This window comes from Lethenteron reissneri, chromosome 48 (assembly GCF_015708825.2).
Source record: "Lethenteron reissneri isolate LAM-NWPU_2019-01 chromosome 48, ASM1570882v1, whole genome shotgun sequence".
NCBI classification, from domain to species: Eukaryota; Metazoa; Chordata; class Hyperoartia; order Petromyzontiformes; family Petromyzontidae; genus Lethenteron; species Lethenteron reissneri.
The window spans coordinates 9543100-9554912 of NC_083826.1; the positions used below are offsets into that span (position 1 = coordinate 9543100).

Here is an 11813-nt window from a genome sequence, read left to right on the forward strand (position 1 = left end):
GATCACTCATTGTAATAAAATAAATTATTCCAAAGTGAAACACGTATTAATGTGAGGATGGACTGTGGTGGGCTTTTTTTGCAGAGCAAGCCGCCACCTCCGCCACCAATTTCAGCTCCGCAAGTGGCCCAACTCCCCGGCGCTGGCGCCGCCCCTGGCTCCATGGGTCAACAGGGCCCTGGGGGGCTCCCAGCAACATCTGCCCCCCAGGGGGGGGTCAATATGTTCTCTCGCAGAGCCGGTGAGCGAGCGATGTGAAGTCGCGCGCCTTCGCAACTCTTAGCTTTGCCGCCATTCAATCGTTTATTTTGCGTATCATTTGTGAGATGTTAATCATTCTCAACGCTAGCAAGGCAAAGACATAGTCGGGCATGTGGTGATTATCAATCAGTGTTCTTGAGTTCCTTTATGGCCTTCATGAAAAACTTGCTCACATCATTTGCCCTGGAATTCTTGAGGGGCCATAATGTGAACTTGGCACTTTCATAAATTCACTATCATCACTTGCCCTCGAACTTTCTGAAGCCAAACGTGGGATCTTTGATCTTCCCTCCTTGTTATATACCCATTAATCTGTAAACAGCAATTCTATTTTACAGCTTGGCAGTTTATTGTTCATTTATTTCAGCTAGCAGCTCGCCCTCACGTGACGTCTCGCCCCTCACATGACGTCTCACCCCGAGTGTTACATCTCACCCCCGACAATTCACCTCGACATTTGTGTACAGCCGGAGCGTGTCGGTGGCCAACTATGAAAACCGGGTTTAGCGTAAGTGCTAAAACCCTTTCATATCGTCTCGCCCCTTTGCGTGACGAGCGCGTGACGGTCGCGTGACGGTCGCGTGACGGTCGCGTGACGGTCGCGTGACGAGCGCGTGACGAGCGCGTGACGAGCGCGTGACGGTCGCGTGACGAGCGCGTGACGAGCGCGTGACGTGTCCCCCTCTGGCCCACGCGAGCAGTTGGCGCACGCGGCCGGGGCCGCTACGTGGACGTGATGAACCCCGGTGGTGCCGCTGCGCCTCCGCAGACAACCGCGCCACCTCCGGAGATGTTTGCTCCGCTCGCCCCCATGGCCAGTCTCAGCAGCAACTTCTTTGTGCCGTCCGGCCCAGGTAGGCGGCAGTGCGCCTGCCTGCCCCTCCCGGGATAGTCACAGCACAGTGTCAGCTAGGCCGCAGGACAGAGGGGAGATTCATCCCATACTTAACAACACACGAGGTACGTACGGACAGCAATTTTGTCAATCCACTGCTGGACAAGGGCCTCCGTTTGTCATGTGAGCCTATTGAGTTATTTTACTTTTTCTCACGATGCTGCTTAGTGCAGGTTGGTGAAAGTGGGGAGCATAGTAAAGTACAACAATGGCTTTTGCTTCACTGCAGCTCTGCAGCCGAGCTGCGAGCTGCTTAAGCAGATGAAGCTTTATGTAGTGGGCTGTTAACCATAGGTCTGTGTTAGCTACTGGACCATGTTAGCTGCTAGATGGTGTTAACTACTACGCTTTGTTATCTACTCAAATCATTTAGCTACTGGAGTGTTAATCATTAAGCTTTCCCCGCACCTCCGATTAGCAAGGTTAGCTATGTATGGTGCAAAAGAAGTTCAACATACATAAATATTTACTGGGCTCTTATTTACTGGACTGTTGCTAGAGTGTTAAGGTGTTCACTACTAAATTGTGCCAAATACTAGTGTTTTATCTGCTAGTCTGCTTTAGCAACTGGACTGTGTTAACCACTAAAGTATATTAGCTGCTGGGCTCTATTACTTACTCGAGTGTTTGAGTGCGTTAGTTACTTGCGTGTGTTTGTAACTAAACTGTTACTTGATAGACTCGTGTCAGCTACTGGGCTGTGTGAGTGAAAGTGCTCTGTTGGCTACAAATCTGTTGGCTACAAGGCTGCGTTACCCTACATATCTGTACTGGCCATAAGGCCCACTCGTCTTCCTGAAGTCCAATGGGAGCCGAATGTTTGCGCGTGTGCAGTGCCCGTCGAGCAGCAGCATCAGCAGCATCAGCAAGAGCAGCAACATCATCAGCAGCAGCAGCAACAGCAGCAGCATCAGCAAGAGCAGCAACATCATCAGCAGCAGCAGCAACAACAACAGCAGCAGCAGCAGCAGCAGCCCCAGGAGATGCCACCTGCAGGGGCTGCGGATGGCCCTGCGCTGCCCGTCGGCACCCACACCGACGCACCAGGCCCCCATGTACAGGTATGGTGACAACGCGGTAGCGAAATGTTAACTACCTCGCCTGGTGTACAAGAGGTTGTGGGTTTGATCCCGACTCTGACGTCTGTACATTTGGAGTTTGCAGTACTTCCCCTGGTCGCGTCGATTTTTCTCCACGTTTAGAAACAACATCACGCGTTGAGCTTTCATGTGGCCAGGTCGCTTCTGAAGAGCTATATAGTTCAGTGGGCCTCACCTGCTAAAATAAAAAAATAGTTTAGTTTATAGTTTTAACAGAGAGTCCCCGTGCCGTATATGTCACTTTACATACAGGACATAGCAGTGATGCCTCAACAGAGAATTGTTTAAGGGCACATTATTAGTAGCATTGAGAAGCGAGACTGGGTTATGCCTGTGTTATTTCTAAAATCCAACGGATGTTTAGTCATTTAAAAGAAGACTGCTCAAATCCCTTCTTGATACGTGCCAAGGCTGCATGTCTGGGCTGCCCAATAGGAGTTGAGAACTTTGTTAATGAAAAAAGATGATGAGGTAATCGTTAGGCTTGCCATTATACCACTCCTCGTCACTGTGACGTCAGTCCCAACGCCACTATCCATATTGATGGTCCTTTTGACAGCTTACGTTACTGTTACTCGAAAATACATTTTCGTAATGCAAGCTTCAAACTCATGTCAGACAGATTGGGGGACACACAGCCTATGTATGTACCTACCACACGAGCTACTTTATTTCCCTTATGAATTGCTCTTCCATTCATTGTTGACCACACCCATATTATTAGTCTTCCAGCTGTCACCCTTCAAGTCATAATAATAATTATTTTGCACACAAGTCATCAACTCAGTGGTGCGGAGCCAAGCTGATGGCTGCTCGAAAGCCTTACCAACACAGATAGATGCCTTTAGATGTTTCTTAAAAGTCAGAGTGCATTTGATGATGTGGATGTGCAAAGGGATTAGAGAGTTCTACACCGAGGGGGCGATAGCAGGGAACCGACGTGAGGCCGTAAGAGTATAGTGTCGTGTGTAGTGTAGTGTGTAGTAGTGTGTAGTGTAGTGTGTAGTAGTGTGTAGTGTATAGTATATAGTATAGTGCAGTGGTTCCTAACCTTTACTGCAGCCTTGTTTTCAATCGTAAAAAAATATATAACGTTAATAAATCCATAGGTCTGATGAAACAAAGTAGTTGTACGCACATGCCCATGCTTAATTTGTGTTTTCGATGATTTACCTTCTAAAAACAACATCTGGCCATGTCTCGCACCCCCAGGGGGTGCCTCGCCCCAGGTTAAGAACCACTGGTTTAGTGTATCGTGACGTCAGGCTGTAACAGTAAAGTGCGTAGTGTATAGTGTAATGTATAGTAGTGTATAGTGTAGTTTAAAGTGTCGTGAGGCTGCAACAGTTCCAAACCTCGGCGTCCGAAGCAGATTTTGAGTCACTCTGCGTAGGGTTCTACCATGAGCTTCATTGTCTGGCTGGAATACTTGAAGGTTAACTTCCAATATTGTGAAGTCATTCACCTTTTTTCTACTGCACCCTCCTCTCCACCAGTGCTTTACTCTGACTCGCGCTGCCCACCCTTCGCTGTGGCAAATGCCGTCTGTTTCAGTTAATTTCACAAAAAAGTGCTCGTCTACGCAACGACGCTTCGCAATACGTGTAGTTAATCGAGCATCTGCTGTGTGGCTGACTTTGAAATTCCCTGCCATCGACTGTTTTTTTTCCCCCAAGTTCTTATAATAACGTTGCTCAATTCAACAAATGTTTTAACTCGTATCTATCACACCTTCAGTTGTGCTGTTTGTTGTCATTTGCTTGGCATTTAGGCCTTTTGGCCCTATGCTCAGTAGTAACCTTCATAAAAAAGAGATATGTGCAATTGAGGGGTGTCCTGGAAAGAAACTTGATAACCCACAAATGTATATTTGTCCAGAAATAAGAGTTTTGTTAAAAGCAGATGCATTAAGTGGATTAATCGAGGGAATTGTAAAGTTCATTGTGTGGATGTCGTGGCCGTAGGATACAATACAATCTAACAAGAGTGGATTGTAACTGAAACCAGAAGCGGGTATTATTTTAAAATAAAACTTGTTTTTCAGCATTTTTTCCCAGGACGCTTCTCAATTCTACACGAGTGAGAATGCTTCTTACTAAACTTCACTAAAAGATTCTTGAGCATTTTTAGTTTTAATGAGCGTTGCGTAACGTCGCGACCTCTTGTCTCGTGCAAATCCGCAGGCGAATGCACCCGAGCCACAGGGCCCTGCTGCAGGGTTTGTGCCCTTCTTCAACCCCACGCAGTTCACACAGGTGAGGCTCAATGCAGGACAGGGTGCAGCAAAAGTCATGAATATACTGTTGTCTGGTATGTACAGAGAAGAAATGAACTGAAAATTTGCCCATTGAAGTCCCATTGAATGGCCACTCGGGTTAACCGCAACCTCGCGCCCCTTGGTTTTTGTTCTGTGGGGGCATTTGAGATCAATCGTTTATGGCCAATCATCCCGGAGACATTGAAGAACCGAAGGCACAAATACGAGCGTGGTAAGGTCGATGTGGATTTGTCAAAGGACTGTTCGAGAATCCTGTGTGTTAATTTGTGAGTGAGACATGTGTCCAAGCAACGATGGACATTGTGAGCATCTGTTATAATTTACTCTGCATTTCTAAGGTCCCTCACTTTTGTCTGCACCACCTATAGTTTGGATGCATATAGCGTCTCAATGCAAGTGCATTTCCAAACTCCACAGGAGAACGGGGGGGGAAATGTGCGTCGTGGCAATGAATTGGGGGAAGTGATTTTGTAAAGGCAACGTAAGGCAATGAAGTTGCAAAATATGGGTTTGATGTACCCGTGAAACGTAAAACGCTAGTATTCTATCATGCACTTTACACTGCTTACATTTTAATAGAAGCAGAGATGATCGTGGTTCATGCTGCGTATGCAGTAAACACGGCGGCATTTTGCTGAAGCCAGATGGGGCAAAGGTCCCCACACGTTGCGCAACGCTCCTCTGTTGTGCAAGATCAGCAGCAGTTCGTTCCTTCTGTTTTGCAACCGTCACATTTCTTTGACATCGATCATCACAATGCATTTGTTTCATTGAACCTCATGGCGGGACCCCGGGATTCCCGAATAAACAGAAGTTAAAATCGTAAATAATTTATTTATTTTTGGCGACTCCGTCCCACCGCGCACATAAACGCCACGACCCACCAGAAATCAATCCTCTTGTTCTTCACGAAGCACCTGGCGTTGCCAAAATTGACGTAGTCATGAACAAAACTTTGATTAGCGCACCGTGTAGAGCTCGTCAAGAGGAATGGATTGCCGTATCGTTGCAACGCAGTTTATGCGAGAGCCGGGGGCTTATGGGACCCCGGGGTATCGCCATAGGGTTCAGTTATTCATCCATCCAAAGCTGTGATTGCCTGTGGATGGACTCCTGTCTCCCCCTAGCCCAACCTGCATTTTATGTTTTTTGTAGTTTCGGGTAACTTTTATGGAACTCTTTTTAACAATCTGAGGATACTGGAGAACCTAAAACACGTTCCTTCGGAGTGGGCAGGTAGGAACTTGGTTGGACAGCGCATTCGTGCACGACAGACAAATATGCACGACAGACAAATAATCCCTGGTGGGCAGTGTGGAACCTGTTGTTCCTACCTGTAAAAAGAAATGCATGCAGGACCAGGGGGAGAGCGTACAACGTCTACAGCAAAGGCGCTCTAGTCGGGGAATCGAACCCCGGTCCTTCTTTCCTAGTTATGACTACGTAACCCTGTTGTCTTTCACCTTTAAATGACATCGACGCGTTGATTTTGTCTCCTCAGCCCACGGGGATGCCAGCCGGTGGCCAGAGAGGGGGTCGGTTGGGAGCGCGCAAGTACCCCGCCATGAAGTAATCTGAGCATTGCGGCCTTCACACCGGGCACTGCCAAATGATGGCGAATTTCTCCTTCTCAGTGTCTGTAAAGAATTTTAATAAATATATAAACAGCCCGCACATACACGCACCGCACGCCAAAAGGTTGATGGATATTGATGGAATTTATTTAGCAGGTTAGAGTCTGAATGTTGACTGTGAATGATGTAAGCCATACCCCACTCTGTGCTGTAACAGCACAGGGTGGTGGTCACGGTTTAAGTGCTTCATTTGCTCTTAAAGAAAAAATAAAGAGGAAATTGGTCTTGGGAATAAAGGTGAGGTGTCTGGTGATTTTATTTTGTTCACGTTAGAAAAGAGGCGCCGTGGATTCGATTGGTTTGCAATCGCCTGGCTGAGAGGTAGCAAGCGTTCACCATCACGAGACGTGGGGGGTAAAATTGCAGTGAAACTTTTGTGGTGTATTTTGAGACGTTTGTCTGACAAAATAATCGAATAAGTGATTAATTTAAACAGAAATGCATATATTGCGCTATGGTGGGGGCGTTTATAACGATGTCAACAGCTGGTCGAATGGCCCCAAAGGCAACATGGCATTTTACACATTCCTCTTTTAGGTGTTTGTGTTGGGTATTTGTCCTCACGACTGTTCTCCGTGGCTTATATTTGACAAATGCGATGCCTTGTGAGCAGTCTCTTGGTTGTTGCAGCTGAAAGGAGGAACAACCGTCTATTCTTCGAGACCACGGCGGCTCGTGAAGAATTTCACCAAACACGCAACGCAGCGGCACACATTCCATTGTGTGCGCTTCACATGTCACGACAAATGCATTATAAGTTGGGTTTTAAGTTTTTATTTTGGTTTCTATATTTATTTCCCCGTTTCGACTTTTTTTGTTTGATTTAATTGTGTTATGTTTGGTTGCAGTTGAATAATTTATAAGGGATGGATGTGTTTATTTGAGGAATATTTTTTCCCATTCGACGCAATTGCTCAGAGGGTCACTGGTCACCTCGCATGGTGGGGTCATGCTCACACGAGCCACATTTAAACAATCGTACGCAAAAATAAACATCTATTTTAATGGATGCGGCAGCAATATTGATTCTTAACAAAGAATCGATTTGCGTACATTATCACCGAATACGCCCAATACACTAACTCTTTAGACACGTTCAAAATCACCCCAGCAGAAGCTAGCAACTTTCTCACTGCCATCTGACAGCTGTGTTGCCTATCTTAAAGCCAGCCTTGCGTTAAAAAAAAAATTTGAGGGAAGCATTGGTTCTCCATTGAGCTGTGCTGAGGCCGTCTGAGCATAAGTGACGTCTGTGGTGAAAATCGTTTTCTGCACGTGATGGCGAACAATAAACACTGTTGTGATTTATACAGGATCATTCTGAATTTAGGTTTTAATCCGCTGTTCTAGGATACAACACTGCCGTTCAGAACAGTGGGTTATGTGGTAAAGAAATATAGAAACCATATTTTAATAATGTTAGTGCCATTCCATCTATTGGCACTGAAAGCCCAATTATAACATCACATTAATAGCTGTAAATGTAGCGCTCTTTTTATATTACTTTTACAAACTGAGCCTTTTCCCCGGTCCATGTAGTGTAGAGCAGAGGTGTTGGTGACAAAACCACTTTAATGGCTACCCATGATATAATTTAGAGTATTTAATATATTTGTATATGAGCATTGAGAGTGGAAATGGTGATTTAGTTGCATCCGTTCTATGTCCTGTTATTAGGCTTGCTAAGTTTTAAAATCATATTGTATTGTTTCTCTCCTAAATGTCATCATGTGGCGGTGCCTTAACTTCAATTTGGAGCCACTGTCCAAACATCTCTCGTGTACAATTCATGTAAAAAGAGTGGGGAAATTCCAGGAAGTGGTATTATCCCTCACGCGTTGCACTGCACCTCGCACGGGCACTACAGCGGCGTTGCCAAATTTGAAAAAATTGCCCGTAAGTTGCTCGATGTGGAAATCGCATAAGCAACAACATCAGACCGCGGCAACATTTATCAAGACCCTCGTTCAAAATAAATGTGGCTCGGTTACGCTCTCATGGGTGAATAAATGTCATGATGCTGATTTTCCCAATGCAAACCGTTTGCCAACGCTGATGGCCCAGACAGTTTGCTTTTTTTTAGCAAATGACATGGGCGAATAATAAGAAGATAATGGCTCCTTGTTTTCTGAATTCCGATTACTTAAGTAATGTTCATAACTCTTGATTTAAAGCTTTCGTGACTGCAGGAATTCATACTCTTTGGGTCTTCGATTGCCTGTGTTGCGATCGAAACGTCGTGATCTATTATTTTTCTATCTACGCGACTTTACCGAAAGACCCAAAGAGGAATGCTCATAACATTTAGGCGAGGAAGTTTTATTTCGGTTTCTTCAGTTGGTGTTGAGAATCCCAAGTCATTGTAACTGGGCCCAAGGCTCTGAAGGCTACATTTCTTGTGATCTCCACGAATGTTCATGTTGTGTAAGGAACGGTTTTACAGAAGTCAAACGGAATTATCCTGGTAATGCCTACTGCATAGATTTGTTTGCATTTCTTTATACATCTCGTGTATTTTAGAATCGGCACCACTTTTTCAGCACGATGTCCGAAGTTTTGTTCTAAAGAAGCTCCCCAACACCCCAAGCAAAACGTCGGACATAATTCTGAAACCGCTCTGGATACAACCCGAAAACGCAGCGCAACCCAAATAATTGCGTCGTTTGATCATTTATAGCACTTCATGATTGATTAAGTAACTACCATTGTCTTATTAAAATTGTACTTAGTCCGTTTCATAAAGCACTGGTAGTTTAACACGTATTGTGTGTAAAGCTGCGTTATCGACACGTTTCATATTTGAGGATATGCATTTTGTACGGCCAATTTGTCAAGCCACTGCTGGATTCGGGCCTCTTCCCCCATGATATGCTGTTTGTAAGAATGATTTGACTTTCCTTCACACTGGTCAGTGTGGGTTGGCGATGAAAGGTGGGGAGCATGTGGGGGAATAGAATTTCGGTACAACCAATGGATCTTGCTGCACAGCCCTATCACTTTACCACACAAAAAAAATACAATTATTTACACCAAAAAACAAATGTATGAAGTGACACCAAAAAGAGACAGAATATTGGCAAGCCTGTGACCGAGACCCGAGGTCACGAATGCTCATCGAACCCGCTGAAGAGCAGTGGTTGCCAACTTAGCGATTTTGTCACGAATATGTAGCGACGACTTTTTGGGTTTCCCTTGTGTCAAATTTTTGTCTAAGGGACGAACGACACATCTAGCTACTTTATTACCCACATACAACATTTTGCAGGCTCAGAAGCGATTCCAAGTGTGTATTAGCAATCCTGTATCCGTTTACTGTGTGTAGTCCTCTGTGAATCATCTCGTGAGATGTTCTGATGACTTTAAAGGACCTGTTTGGCTACATCTCATGACGGAGGTTCGATTTTTTTTGTTAACTTTCCGTTTTCAGGAGTTGGCAGCGCTGCTGAAGGGCCCATTGTGCAGACCGTGTCTGCTAGATGAATGCGTCGCTTGCAGGCATATTTTTCTACATGCTTGTACTGCCATGGGGATGCTTTGCATTAAATGAGGGCTTTCTGACCGATCGCTTTTCAAACTTTCCTGTTAACCTACCCCTATGTTGTGATTGGTAATCTTCGATTTTGTTTCTCTTGTCTTATACTGGACTGGCTGGGAGTACAAACCGGCTCGCATCCTAAAAAAAAAAAATCTAGACAACTTTATACGTCTCGATTTCAAAGATTAATAGAGAGAAAATGGATCACGGGCGTTGTTGTAGTAGCAGGCGGCAAGATTAAAGTATTTTAGCTTTCTTGAACCTTATGATGGAGGGATATTAATGTTGTTTGTAATCTTCGGAAAGAATCGACGTGCAATAAGCTATGACTTGGTCGAGAGAACAATCCACGTGTTTTAAACAAAATGTTGAACCCTGACCGGTATATGGGGCCTTTCATGTATTTGAATTACAGTGCTCAAATTAGAATTTGCGATGATTTCGATGCTGTTAATATTATTTTGCAGTGGTCGATTAAATCCGTGATCCTCGATATATTGAAACCGACGGCCACTGTGGATTGTGGATACATGGAATTACAAATTTAAATCCCAATGTGGCTTTTCAAGATACGGTACTTATTTTAGTCTTTAATTTGGGATTTTTCAAAGACCTTTCAAATGCCTAAGAAATCTGTGGACTTGCATGTTAATTTTTGGGCATGAATATTCCTCTGGAATCTAATTCCAATGTTATTTTAATATTACTTTTGCTGAACTTTTCCATTATTAAGCAATGGCAGTATAATGTTAAGCGTTGGTTGAGGTAGTTTGTCCACAGATTTTGATAGGCATGAAAAAACAAATGCCCTGGATAGTGTCAGCTCTTTGACAGAAACACATTTCTGATCTGATACTTCATTAATTGGTTAAAAATACATTTTAGGATGTTTCCTGTTTAATAAATGCATTTGACAAAATTACTTTCTCCTGGGTTTTTATTGGTGTTTGTGTGCCAACTTTTAACAAACTAATCCTTTCTATAAATGAGATCGTCAGACAAACGATGATTTCTAGATAGGTGACACTTTGGCTCAACCCATACGGTTTAGCCGCATTCTTATACAGAGGTATTGAGGTTTCAGGTCCATACGGGCGTACAGCCGTTTCAATTCGGGAAAAAAATGTTTTGTCTATTTGTGTTTCTCCCTTCTGATGGGACTAGGATGAACGTTGAGATTGATAAGGGCACCGAGGTGACCAATAAGGTCTGAATTTACACCAGCCTAGTCTCACATGGGTTGGACCAGATGACGCCAAAAGGCGCACAACTCAAAGACAATGCACCATCAGAGTATGAGAGTTCGGGGTAAGCATTTACAGACGGCTCTAAGGAAAGCTGTCTCGGGTGTGGACCAATCAACTTCAAGGACAGTGCATACATGATCAGAGTTATGTTTTTTGTTTGCATTATGACTGCAGGTATTGTGGTCTATGCAAACATGACTCCTCGTAAATAAAGATGTCAGTTTTGTTGCCAGATAAATGGGTAAAAACCCAATTATCAAGGTCTGAATTGTTCTGGCATAAGGAAGGCACTGATAAGGGGTTGACAGGTATGTGACACGGAAGGGATGATGGGTGGAAAAATCATGGTCACAATCACACCTGGCGTATGCCAATCCTTTTCAAAGACTGCATATAATATCAGAGCATGTTTGCATATTCCCCACGAGTACGTGTGGTTAATGCAGACTTGATTCCTTGCAAAAGGCATATATTTGGTTCTAGATTTGAAGCTTTCGTGACTGCAAGGATTCATACTCTTTGGTTTTTTCGGTAAAGTCACGTAGGTAAAGCAATCAATAAAATAAATGAAAACGAATTTAAATCACGACGTTTCGATGAAAGAAGCTTGTGTTGCCTCCGAAACGTGATTTAATTTAGTTGTTTTCATTTATTTTATTTTATTGATTATTTTACCTACGTGACTTTACCAAAAAAAAACAAAGAGTACATATATTTGGTGTTTGAACATCTTAACAACCGACGTTTCGATCGCAACGCAAGCAATCGTCATCAGGTGAAACAATCACAACAAGAACAAAACTGCTGACGTTTTGATGCTGTCCTGTTGCTCACGATTCAGCGTTCCCTTGTAATGCTACCCA

The 11813-nt window shown here is 44.0% G+C and overlaps 1 protein-coding gene across 5 annotated transcripts in view; it reads left to right on the forward strand.

Annotated features, from left to right (window-relative positions):
- The window catches only part of LOC133354752 (protein transport protein Sec16A-like), a 43288-nt gene extending 32666 nt beyond the window's left edge, over positions 1 to 10622 (forward strand). For all 5 annotated transcript variants that reach the window (XM_061571835.1, XM_061571838.1, XM_061571839.1 and 2 more), the window contains 5 exons: positions 85 to 241; positions 963 to 1115; positions 1991 to 2217; positions 4440 to 4511; positions 6036 to 10622. In XM_061571835.1, the coding sequence (XP_061427819.1) occupies positions 85 to 241; positions 963 to 1115; positions 1991 to 2217; positions 4440 to 4511; positions 6036 to 6107 (681 nt within the window). In that variant the 3' untranslated portion in view covers positions 6108 to 10622. The remainder of the gene's footprint in view (positions 1 to 84; positions 242 to 962; positions 1116 to 1990; positions 2218 to 4439; positions 4512 to 6035) is intronic.
- Positions 10623 to 11813: the final 1191 nt, after the last annotated feature.